Genomic DNA, 12,286 nt, shown 5'->3' on the forward strand with positions numbered 1-12,286 from the left:
TTCAACCTATCAAGTTGAAGGTTCATAAAGTAGACCTCAATGATAAAGTAAGAAAGGCCAGTAAAAGAAAGAGGAGAAAGGATAATACACTAAAGGTGCTTTGTCCTTGTGTGTAATATAGACACACACACACACACACACACACACACACACACACACACACACACCTATGTCTTAGCTTGTCTCTGTGTTAGACAAGCTCTCCTGTAATGTCTTTAAATAGCTCGTCTTTGGATTTTGGCTACATTTTGTTCTCTTCTCTGTTTAGATGACCTCACTCTGCTTCAATAATGTTAAAGTCCAGGATCTCCATTGTGTGTTTTCTATCCAGGTATGCTTTCACTGCGCAGACAGTGTGTTTATGATCACTGTCATTCTGAAAAATCAAGCTGTTGCCAAGATGTCCAACCCCACTGGCTGAAATGAGCCTGCACTGTGTATCACAAATGGTTGCAGATACTCACTGTTGTACCTCTCTTCCGACCTCCTGAGGACTAACTGACAACAATCTGAACCAGAAATATAGAACTTCATCTCTCCATCAGACCTGTTGCTTCTGATTTTAAGTTCTTGTGTAATTTGGCACAACTCGGCTTTTCTCCTTGTTTCCCTTCCTTGAAAGCCTGTCTTCCACTGAGACCATTTCTGCAGAGGCTTTTGTGAAAAGTAGATCGATCAACTGAAAGCCCAGATGCATCTCTGACTTTTTTTTCCTGTTTCTCAAGGACATGACTTTTAGATACTGTAGATAAGCCTGCCACTTATCCATTTTCCTCACTGCATATCATTCTGAAAGATGTTTTTCGTTTTGGGAATTGCCTCTCTGATGCAAAAATGCAATTTTATGTCTGTTAGACTGTTTTATCTTTGGCTCTTTTGCAGTGTCACCTAAAGAAACAGGGACAAATTATATGTTTTTGCAACAGGCTGTTAGTTACAAAGTGCCTAAAGAAACTACAATTTAAAATGGGTTCTTTGGTGTCTGCTATCTGTAGACACAACACCAGTTCATCCCTTGAATTAGGTGCTATTTATACTTGAATGAATTCAGCGGTCAGTGGTAAGGGACAAAGAAAATCCTCTGAAAGTGGTCATGTACAAGACTGGACTGAAAATGGCTAAAAAAAGCAGCCAATACCCAAAGAAAAACTTTTCAAGATCTTCAGCAAGCCTGGAGAACTATTTCTTAAGAGCACTTTAAAAAAATTATAAGAAAGTCTGGCTCCTTGTAAACAAAATATAGAGAAGCAATGTTTGGTTTGAGACTTTTGCACAGCCCTATTTATATACATATAGATATAAAAAGATATAAAATCTCTGAGACAAGCTGTCTTACCAAGCACTGATGCACAGGCTGTGAGCCGCAACCAGCAACCTGCTGACTGTTGCCTCACACTTACAGACTGAGTGGGGGACGAGTGTTTGCTGTTTCTCGGTTGGGATGTCAGGAACTCGTGTCTGCTGCATCAGCGTTTTCTGTCAAATAACTTTTAAATACTTATTGGCGCAGGACAGCTTTCTTTTAAATTTCAGTGTATTTTTGTCAGCGACTGAAATACAATTTATTATATTCCTAAAACTGCTCTTTATGTTTTGTATTTCAGTTGCCATATTTTCAGGTTTATTTCTTTTTATTTCTTGTGCTTGCATTTTTATCCCGACTGTGTATTTTACTGTGTATAATATTAGTTTGTTGTAATGCACTGTAATTATTTCCTGAGTTAGCATAGCCCGAGGTCATCTTATCACTCTTAAAGCTGCTTTTTATTATAAATCCAAAAACAGCAGTCTAGACATTTTGCCATAATGTTCCCTCCATATGTGTCTCGCTCACTTTTCACAGACTCCTTTAAATTAAACATACGCATTGTACGTTCATTGTAAATAATAGTGCACTGACTGTATCTCACAATCAGGCAATCTGTGCATCTTTTCAGTGTCTTTACCTTCCAATTAAAAAGGGCTTTGAGGCAACTGCTGTTGTTTTTTGGTGCTATAGAATTGAATTGAACTGAACTGAGTCTTTAAAGGATAAAGCAGACATACAAAACACATTTCCTATATCTGAAGTATTAGTAAAACCAGTGCTTTGCAGTACTTTCATTTCTTCGTTCTTACGGGTGTACTTGCTAACCATCCTGGCATAATACTGCTCCCAACTGACTCCACAGCCTGGCCAAAATCAGCACTGGTTGACTTGAAAATATTCCCTCTAATTACATTTTTTCCCCCCAAGAACCTTGTATTCAAAAGTGTGTGGAGCGTGGAAGTGTGGAAAGAGGCCCCCTGTGATCAAGGTGTGGTAAAATTGTCCTACCATTAGGTTATAGATACACCTACAGTTACATTTTTAGAGATGTACAGGGGCCCTCACATATACTAATGTGCCACAAACAGGACTTTAATATCACCAACCATTCCCATTTTATTACGGTGTATCCATATAAATGGTCCACCCTGTACATTGTTTGACATAGGCTTGTCAGTATCAGTCACACTGTTATGATTTTTGCCTATGCTATCTGACATGTCCTGCCCCACCATTAGCTGGTCAGGATTTTAGCTATAAATATCAATACCTTTAACAGCAATTCCCAACAAAGCAACAGCCAAAACTGCAATTTCCCTGATTATATAATAATGACCCTATATATAGCATAATCTCATTTAACCTCCTAGGACCTGGCGCCCACATATGTGGACATCACATTTTGGGATGTCTAGACCAAAATAATACATTTTGCTCTACAAGGGCCTGATATCCAGTTACAAGGACATTATATTGATACTGTTCTATGGAAATTTAAAACAAATGTCCTCCTATGTGGATCTCATTTCTCTCAGAAACAAAAATTCAGGTAAAAAAAACACAAAAAAAACGTGCCCAAATATCAAAGAGAAATTAAAAATGCATGCCATTGAAGAGTTCAGGTCTTAGGAAGTTAAATAAAGCATGCTTCATTCTCCTACTCACAGGGTGTGGAATTCCAGTGCACCTCTGGGTGTTCAGCACTTCTCCCATTTCCCTCCACAGCACCAGACAGGGAGAGTCACACTACATGGCTCAATTCCCACAAGCTCTCTGCCTTTCCAGTCTTTTTATCTCTCCCTCTGACTCTTCCTCTGTCTGTCAGCTGTGCAGGAGGAGGCTGGAGGTGATGGGTCCTCTCTTAGAGCGATAACAAATCCACTGTGCTTCTATTATTGATGAGAAGCCTTAGAGGTGTTTATCGCTCCGTCTTTACTTTACTGAAGAGATGAGCAAACTGATACTTTTACAGGTGGTGAGAGAGCCAGCAGAAGACCAAAACTCCCACAGCACATTTATCAACAAATAAAGCCTAGAAGAACTGAAACTGCCTCCTTGACTACAGCATCTACCGAACAGCAGATGTTTGCAAATAAAATGTATTAATGATGAGTTTTATAATATCCTGACAGAAGGCATCAAAAGATTTGAATCATAATTCTTCTGATTACTGCCTCGCAGATTAAAAACTAAATCATGTCCACAACGATTGTTTCCTGATGCATGAGTGATCGCAGTTGTGTTTGCTCACTCCTGCCTTTGTGAAAGATCTTCCCTCAGGCTAGGAGGGTAGGCTATTTATAGTAGGCTCATTGTTGTTGCTGTTATGGGACAGTGTGTCCTACTTACACTGGGAGCTGATATTACATTAAAGCAAGTGTTGATGTCACAGCTCGTATAAGGAATCATTCTCAAGAGACACGGGCCTGCCTTGCCACTCTTATGCATCTGGAGAGATACGTGTCTGACAGATGCTGCCGACAAGGCAACGATTCATATTAAGCCACCGCAGAAGAGAGGTTATGATTGGATCGGTCAGATCTGACACAGAGTGACCACCTTTGTATGACTGGATACGTTGAATCTAATACGGAAGCAATTTGAGAACACTTGAAGAAACCCTGGATCTAAATTTGAAGGGCAGGGAAAAGCAAACTTCTCTTGATTAATGAAAATGTTCAGCACTGTCACTAAAAATAATCCCCCGCATCAGAGGAAATGAAGACAGATCTGCAGTGAAGGTCAGAGTAAAACTCATAAGGCCTGCAATAATGAGGATCATTATGTAGAGGGCAGAAGCCTTTATACACAAATATCTCAGCGAAGAACAGAAGGCTAAGATGTGCCCAGGATTAATGGTTTAAATGCACACAGCACGCACGCACACGCAGACTACACTTGTGGGCTTAATGTCTTTTGTAACTCTGCTGTGCAGCTGTGTGCAGCGTCTGGAAAAAAACAAAACAACTTTCTGCTGTCAAATTGGTCACTGTTAATCCTTGTGTCTAAAACAGCAGCGTTTGCCAGTAAACACAAAAACGAGCCATGTGACGGTTCAAAAACAGGCTCACATGATCAGATTCTTACATTTAGTAAGAATTTAAGTTTAGACAATCAAAACTACTTGATGACTGCATGATTAGCAAAAAAATCTGCTTCATGGTCAAAGAAACTGTATGCAGGTAAATGATGGGACATGAACACATGTGCTCTGTATGCCTGAATCTTTCCAAGCCTGTTTTCCTGCAGTGAACAGCTCCGTCTGGAGTGAGGAGCCCGTTTGAGTACGGTGGACTCTTCAAGTTCAAGTCATAAAAGGATGGACATTATTATGGTCAGCTATGATAGAGGCCAAAATCATGATCAGTTAAACAAAGTGTTAAGAAATTATCTGCATTTACACCACACAAGGCAGGATGCATCCATTTTTCCAATACATTTACATTTTTCCAATCTTCTGTTTTCCAAATCCATTTTCATCTGGTAAATCAACAGTTTCTGAAAGCCTGTTTTGTCCCAATAATCAAGCCGCATTCAGAGTCTCTTTAAACCACCTTTCTTCACCATTCCAATGCCAGGTTTGAACTACAACGGATCATCTTAAACATGTTTACATGCCTAAATAAGTTACTGCCATATGATTGGCTGATTCTCTCCCAGCTATCATAGGGCGAGAGGTAGGATGTACCCTGGAAGGTCGCCAGTTTGTCGCAGGGCTAACACAGAGGGACAGGCAGTTTTGTTTATATAACTCCAAATTACAACAGCAGTCACCTCAAAGCACTTCATAGTGTAAAGTAAAGACACTACAATAATACAGCGAAAACCCAACAACGAGACAACTCGCTATGACCAAGCACTTGGTGAGGAAAGAAAATCTTCAAAACAATAGTGCAAATTAATGCCAAACACTACTGTAGCTACATCTTCCTTTTGAATACAGTCTATGGGGCAAACTCATCTAATTTTGGCACACCTCATAAACAGACTACAGTGTCTCACTTGAAAGGAAAAAGCTTTAAAAGTAATAAGTGTGCAGTGCAGTCGACAGCTACTCAGTGTTAGCATTACCTTCAGTCTGAGCCTGTGGAGATAACATCAGCAATACTCTACTATTTAGCTTCACGTACCTCAAGAAGGCGTACGCTTAAAAAATCATTTGCAAAATCTAATGTACTCACATGTGCACCAAACTAATCCCCCAAATGAACACTAATGATCTTCTGAGTAGATAGGAAAATTCTCAGTTAACACTCATTTAATACGTTTCTGACAATGAAATATTCTCTATGGTGCAGTCAGAGAGAGCAGCACACATTAGCAAACACTGAACCTGAATCAAGATTCGTGTGGGAAAACTGTAGCCGATGATCACCTAGGAAACAAGGATGAGAGAACTGTTTAATTCCTCCACGTGAATTAAGCCCAAGTGACCTCAAACAACGTGCATACACACACACGTGCGTGCACAGACACACACACAAAACAACAAATAACAAGCCTTAATTTAATGTACCGCCTTGCCTGTTTTAAAATCAGTTCTAAATGAGAGTGTCAAGATCTGAGGCGATCTTCACACGTGCCAAGTGTTTAGGGTAATAATGAAAAAGGAATGAAAAGTGGGGAGTGGACCAAGCTAGGAGAAATGGCGTATTTTACTGGCAGTGTAGCATGAAGTGGCGCTTGCAGCAAAAAGTGGGAAATAGCATGTTTCCTCTTTTAGAAACAATGGAACAAGCCGAATCATGAGGCTGGGGGAAGAGTATATTTCTGAGGCAATCTTAGATTTACTTCCTGATATTCGAGGAAAAGAGATTTGTTTATTTTTTTTAAGCAAGGCTGAATTAGCACTTTGCAAACTGAATACCTGCTCCAGTATCAAGTTGATCCTGTCCACCTCACAGTCGATGAGGAAGCGTTTCTCCTGCCGGCGGTCCATCTCCTCGATGATGCGCCTGTACTCTGTGGGGTCCACAATGTTCCCCACCGAGCGAGCTGTCACCTGCCAGTTATTGGCTACAGCAGACTCCATGATGGCTTGGAGGATTGCAAACCCTGGGGGAACAGAGGGGAGAGAGCTCCATCACACAACTGTCTTTTTGGATTTCAGAGCACACAAGAAGGAAAACGTGCTCAGAATCCCAAACTCCCTGTGCGCTGAAAAAAACAAAAACAAGGATATTGTGGCTTCCAGCAATGGTTTGTAACCATTTATTGTCATACAGAATGTAAACTATTAATTGATAATGCATTGTCAACATGTTTAAACAGTACCAATCATCTTGTAGGCACCGCTTGCAGGGAGGAAAATAAACGTGAGAGAAAATAGCGTGAAGTAAGTAAACAAAGAGGCGCGCTTCAGAGTAAAAACTGAGCTGTACTGGGGCGGCAGTCAAACAGTCTCCTGATACTGAAATATGAACAGCTGCTCGAGTGGATGGCTAGAAGAAGATCTAGGGGAGAGGGGGGGGGGGGGGGGGGGTTGTTTGATTTGCCTTTTTTTTACCAGTCTAAATTCTGACAAACGCTCAACACATTTCGCGTAAAGGTAGTAAGAAAAGCTAAAATTTGAGCCGAAATTAGAGATGCTTGGGAGCTCTTTCTTTACACTGCATATGAATTAAACAGACATGCTCCTGTAATTAGGCCTTTCCGGAACGTGCAGGTACAAGATTAATGAGTCTCTTCAGAATTAATATCAGGAACGGCTGCCAAATATTTAAAAGGATCGTAAAAGAAATATTTGACAGACAAAGCAGATTCAAGAGGCTCCACAAAGAATCCCCACAACCGATTAGCTTAAAGCTGCAGCTCTTATAACAAAGATAGATGCATTATAGAGCATAATTAACCATTAACTGGGAAATGACTGAGCTGTCCCACGCTGCCTTAGCAGTTTGTCATGGGAGGTCATCATTGCTATCTCTTCCCTGGTAGACTGAGGAGTTTAAAGTTGCAGAAAGGACAAACGATATGGAAGAGAAATGTCTGTGTTTCTGCGTATTATAATTCACCCATGAAAGTTGCAATGCAACAGTTTTATATTTTATATTTCTTTAAAAAAAAATCAGGGGTCGCAACAATAAGATATGAAACATGTACCTTAGCAGATGCAGTGAAATAGACTTCCCAAAGGATCCAGAAAGCACAATTGGCAGAGCTTACTGCACCCCGGGATGAATCAGTAGCTGAGGCACATGAAAGAAAGACGCTGAGCTAAGAGTAAGTTGGCTGAGCGGTGACACATTAAAAGCATAGACTGTATATAAAAGAAAGCCACATTGTTATAATGGTGTGTGGTGGTTTACTAAGGAGATTAAGGACTGGTGGTCAGCAGTCATGACAGGGTGCAAAGGGAGTTTCTAAATCAGCTGAAAAAAACATCAGTGAGTGAGTGACATGGAAATAGAGCATACAGCTGTGTGTTAGCTTCAGAAACACCATGTTTTAGCCAGTTTTTGTGAGTAGAGGGTACAAATCTTAAACCTGAAACACTGTAGTGAAACAGTACACCTTGTTTATAAGATCCCTACTACTAAGCTATGGTGTGGTATTAGTAAATCTGGATTAATAATTGAGGAGATTGAAAGAAAGTATAGGTAATACAAGCTTATTTTGGTTACAGTGGTGCAAGATCTTTTTAAACAGGCTTGTTTGGATGATTGAGGCGAGGTTAAATAAAGTGAGTCATTGCTGCATGCTGCCTTTTTGAACGGATCAATTTGTTGCCAAGCAATCTGAGAGCCCATCAACACATTTGCAGGACGGTTGCAGCAGCTGATTTTTCAGAGCTTCCAGTGCAGCCGAGTCCAGGCCAAAACTTCCTGTTTCATCTGCCATTCATCAGTCACTGTTTACAAAATACAGATACATATTTAAACGAGAAGCACTCCAACAGCGCAAACCTCCGCCAGGGCAGCTCACTCTTTGGGCAGTATTTACTTTTAAGATAATACTACTGGATCTATTCATTTTGTTTTTCTATGTTCTTTTAAGTGTATTTAAAATCTACTCAATCTATTGACCTTAAAAGAAAGATCAGAGGACAAATTTTAAATAATATTTTAAATCTTTATAGCGATATGCTGACATGTTTTTTTTTGTCAATTTTTGACCATTAAAGTTGATCTTGAAGACCTTATGGGCGAATGTAAGCATATTTTAGCTGTTAACGTGACCCGTGATCTACACTCTAATAATATAATTATTCAAAAATGATCAGGTGATGGTTTTAAAACTGCATTTCCACAAATAATGCCCCTGTTTTGCTCTTCACATGAGCTGTTTCCCCGCATGTAACCTAAGCCTGCTCAAGCATGACTTGTCAACACATGAACTCCAAACGCAAACCAGGAAGCTTCCTGTAACAAAATCTTGGCCCTTGCCTACACACTAGCTATCCAGTGACGGTTCATCTCTGTAACAGCAGAACACAAACTGGCTTTGTTTAGATATTTATATAATTCAAAGTTGAAATATTCTTTCTAAATCACTCAAGAATCTCACTCAGTATATTTAAAATATTTTATACATCTTTTGCTGTAGGTAGGAAGACAGGTGACCTTTGAAAAGCCCAAGCTGAAAGATTATGAATAAAGTAAAGATTTGCATCTCTTCATTCTTTAAAGAACAGTACACAGGACACGTCAAAAATGCATTATGGCAGAAGCTTATTACATACTGTACTGAGTCACAACTAATGGGCAGGGGAAAAAGTGCTGTTTAAGTCAGAGCAGGAACACTTCAGCTGACTGGACTAAATGCATCACATGCTGTTGCCCTTTTCTTTCACAGAAGGGATGAAACTGTTGATTCTAGGAAATGATAGATATTATTACGGGTGCTGAATAAGCTGGTGTGAAATGTGTTTATGTAAATACAAGTGAGTTTCACAGCTTCTCTGCAGGAAGCAGGAATTACAAAAGCTAAATGAAAACTGGTTTTACTCTGTATCCACATCAAGGGACACGCAGCCTAAAAACCACAGTGCATTCAACATCAGGGATACTCGAACTGTTATATCACCTGTGTGCATGTTTAAACATGTCAGCGCTCTTTAACACTTTAGGTAATTTGTGGTTGGGCTACATGTTCATTTCTAGAGCTACAGGGATCGTAAGATAGTTTACCATGGAGGTTCTTTGAATATTAAACATGGACTTTTAATATTAAAGATTCTTGAATAATTCACTTGTTTTTGCCATTACACCTGAATTTTTAAAGCCAGCACCATGGAGAAATATCATTTGCTTGAAGCTACTTAAATTTGACCTTCACAGCCCAGAAAGATGAATGTGTGACGTTGGTACTAGAAGTCTGTTTTCACATTTATTGTTTATCCAGTGAAGCAAAGTTTCTCAGTCCACCCCCTAATCTGAGTTTAAAAGATTAAGATGCAAATATGACTCTTTAAAGTCAAACTATAGTTTCCAAATTAGTCTGTGAGGTGATTATGATCCAAGAAGAAGAAAAAACGTTTTTCTGCACACTGCAATCTCAACAGGATGTCTCTTTGAAAACTGCAAAAACTCCAGATGCAGACAAATCCCAGCTACTCTATGCAGACACTGTAGGGGTTGGTAAAAACTTGTTTTCTTGTACAGCAGCTCAAATTAACAAATGACAGGGAGTCCCACCATAGTTCTTCTTTTCAGGAGTAACAGCTGAGCCGTTCTCACTGCCAAAATGCTTTTGAGTTTCACTGAAATGTACAAGCTTTTCAAATACCTTCCTCTTTGATAATGATGACCTTTTTTCATGATTTCAAATATACAGTATATTATGTTTCCACAGCTGAAGAAATATACCAGTGTATTGTTTTTTAAGCACTAAAAGGCATCAAAGTTAGTTTACTTAGCATCTGAGACAATAGGCAATATTCTGGGGCTTACTGTGGAACCAGATGCGTGCTGGTCACTGTTTATGATGACAGTGATGTTCTCCATGTGGGCCGTTTGTCAATCAGAACTGCTCAAACACAACATGTCAGTAGTAAGGAGACCACGAGTGGCAATCATTTGCATTTGCATATAGATTTTATATTTCCATGCAGCGATCTGTCTTTTTTTTTTTTTTTTTTTTTTTTTTTTTTGGCCTGTCCCGTTTGGCTCTTTTGCCATCAGAATTGTTGTCTAAAGGCAAAGAAAGATGCCCAACGGATTTACTTTACCAAATTGACCATCCCAGCCTTGCCGTAATGGTCCATTTGATTCACCTTTTATTGTTTATTTTATTTTCACTTACTGAATACGGGACAGACTTGACTGGGGGAAAGAAGGGGAGAAAGAAAGAGGGAAAGAGAAACAGCTGAGAAGAGGGACGGGGGAGAAGGGCAAAAGACAAAAACCAACAGAACGGGCAGAAAAAAAAAACCAACAGAATGAGCAGAAAAAAAAAAGAAATAAAAAATGCATATATCGATCACCTGGATCACCTGCTGAGAAAGAAAAAAGAAAACAAGCAGAAGAGAACAAGAGTAATAGAATAAACAACATCACAATGATATATGGGAATATGACAGTAAATACTAAATATTAAACATTATTGTGCAGCACATAAGATCAACAGAACACAGTGTGCTTTGAGGTAGGAGCCAAAAAGGGTGTAGTTTGTGGGTGTGATCACCCGTGTGTACACCTGTGAGCATGGATGCGCTTGTTTTTTGTTTTTTAAAAGGTTCCTTCATGTAATGATCTGCTAGAGGGTGTGGGGGGGCCACAGCCCCGTCCTTCAGGGCATGAAGCAGGTATGGAGGAGATCAAAACTCCAGACATCCAGAGGCCCCCAGAACACAAGAGACCAAGGAAGACCAACAGAGGGGCAGCTGCGCCACTGTCCCAGAAAGAGCTGAGGAGAGTCCCAGATGAGGGCTCACCCAGCAGCCGCGGAGCAGAAGCCAGGGGGAGTTGCAGTGACGCGCCCGTGAGCTCCGCCGGCAGCCAGCCGCGCCTGAGTGACCGAGCCCCAGGCCGAGAGGCCGGGGGCACCCCACCTCCGAAGTGGCCCGAGCGAGCCCCAGGCTCCAGGCCCCGATGAGCGGCCGCCAAGGAGTGAGCCGGTGTGTACCCGGACGCCCACCCCCGGACACAAAGAACCACCAACGCACCGATGTCCGAGGGGGACCGCCACTGGCAGGGGAAGTGGTGGTAGGGGGAGATAGGCCTCCAAACCTTGGAGGGCCTGAGATGTCCCCAGAGAGGTGGCGCCTGACACCCAACCTGACATATAGACACAGACATACAGGCACACACAGATACAAACATCCATTCCCACCCTCATGCTCTCATATGCACTTACTCCACACTCAACCAACGTGGAGACAGACATAAAGAGACGTTGTACACACGATCACACTCCCCAAGCGTACTCTACAAACCGGGTCTAGGTGCCCTTGCCCCTGGAGGGGGGAACTGCACCCAGACCCAGGTGGTGTTACCCTTTTCCCTACGGTGGGGGGAGGCAGACCGCCCCGACTCTGCAGCAGCAGGAAGGCCCCACACTCCAGACCGCAGTCGGACGGCCAACTCCTCCTCCTAGCCCCCCCGCTCCAGCAGGTCGCAGAGAATGGGGGTGAGAGAAGACTCCAAACCTCCCTCCACCCGCTCATTGTAGTGTTGATGCATGTGCGTTCTAAGGTGCAATTAAAACCCAGGAGGGCATGGAGCTACCTGCCAGAGAGCAGCAGGTAAGCGCATGGTCCCTCCTGCTGGCCCTCAATGTCTACGTGTATTTAAAATTGAGAGGTGGGCAACGATGCCAGGGGTGGGGTGTACACCCTGATGGTACTTTGGACTCTGTGTATCGTGCCCACCCCCAAGATCCTATATGTATGTGTAATGAGAGTGTGAGTAATGTGAATGTCTAAGTTGTGGGATAAAATTGAGGCAGAGGCAGCCAGAAGGCGACAGAGGGGGGGGTAGCCTCCTCTGCACCCTGGTGACATACCCCTACTCCAAGGTCCTGCATGTGTGGGTGGTT

At 41.7% G+C, this 12,286-nt stretch overlaps 1 protein-coding gene across 8 annotated transcripts in view; it reads right to left on the reverse strand.

Annotated features, from left to right (window-relative positions):
- LOC147320404 (glutamate receptor 3) overlaps positions 1–12,286 on the reverse strand; it is an 81,453-nt gene that overhangs the window by 36,058 nt on the left and 33,109 nt on the right. For all 8 annotated transcript variants that reach the window (XR_015131262.1, XM_086308346.1, XM_086308343.1 and 5 more), the window contains exon 4: positions 6,177–6,364. Coding sequence is in view for 7 of the 8 variants with exons in the window: in XM_086308346.1 (XP_086164472.1) it covers positions 6,177–6,364 (188 nt within the window). In the remaining variant the exon portion in view is untranslated. The remainder of the gene's footprint in view (positions 1–6,176; positions 6,365–12,286) is intronic.

This window comes from Aulonocara sp. 'chitande type north' Nkhata Bay, linkage group LG10, assembly GCF_057382095.1.
Source record: "Aulonocara sp. 'chitande type north' Nkhata Bay isolate Kocher_YH1m ecotype deep benthic linkage group LG10, A_spYH_male_GT1.1, whole genome shotgun sequence".
Lineage (NCBI taxonomy): Eukaryota > Metazoa > Chordata > Actinopteri > Cichliformes > Cichlidae > Aulonocara > Aulonocara sp. 'chitande type north' Nkhata Bay.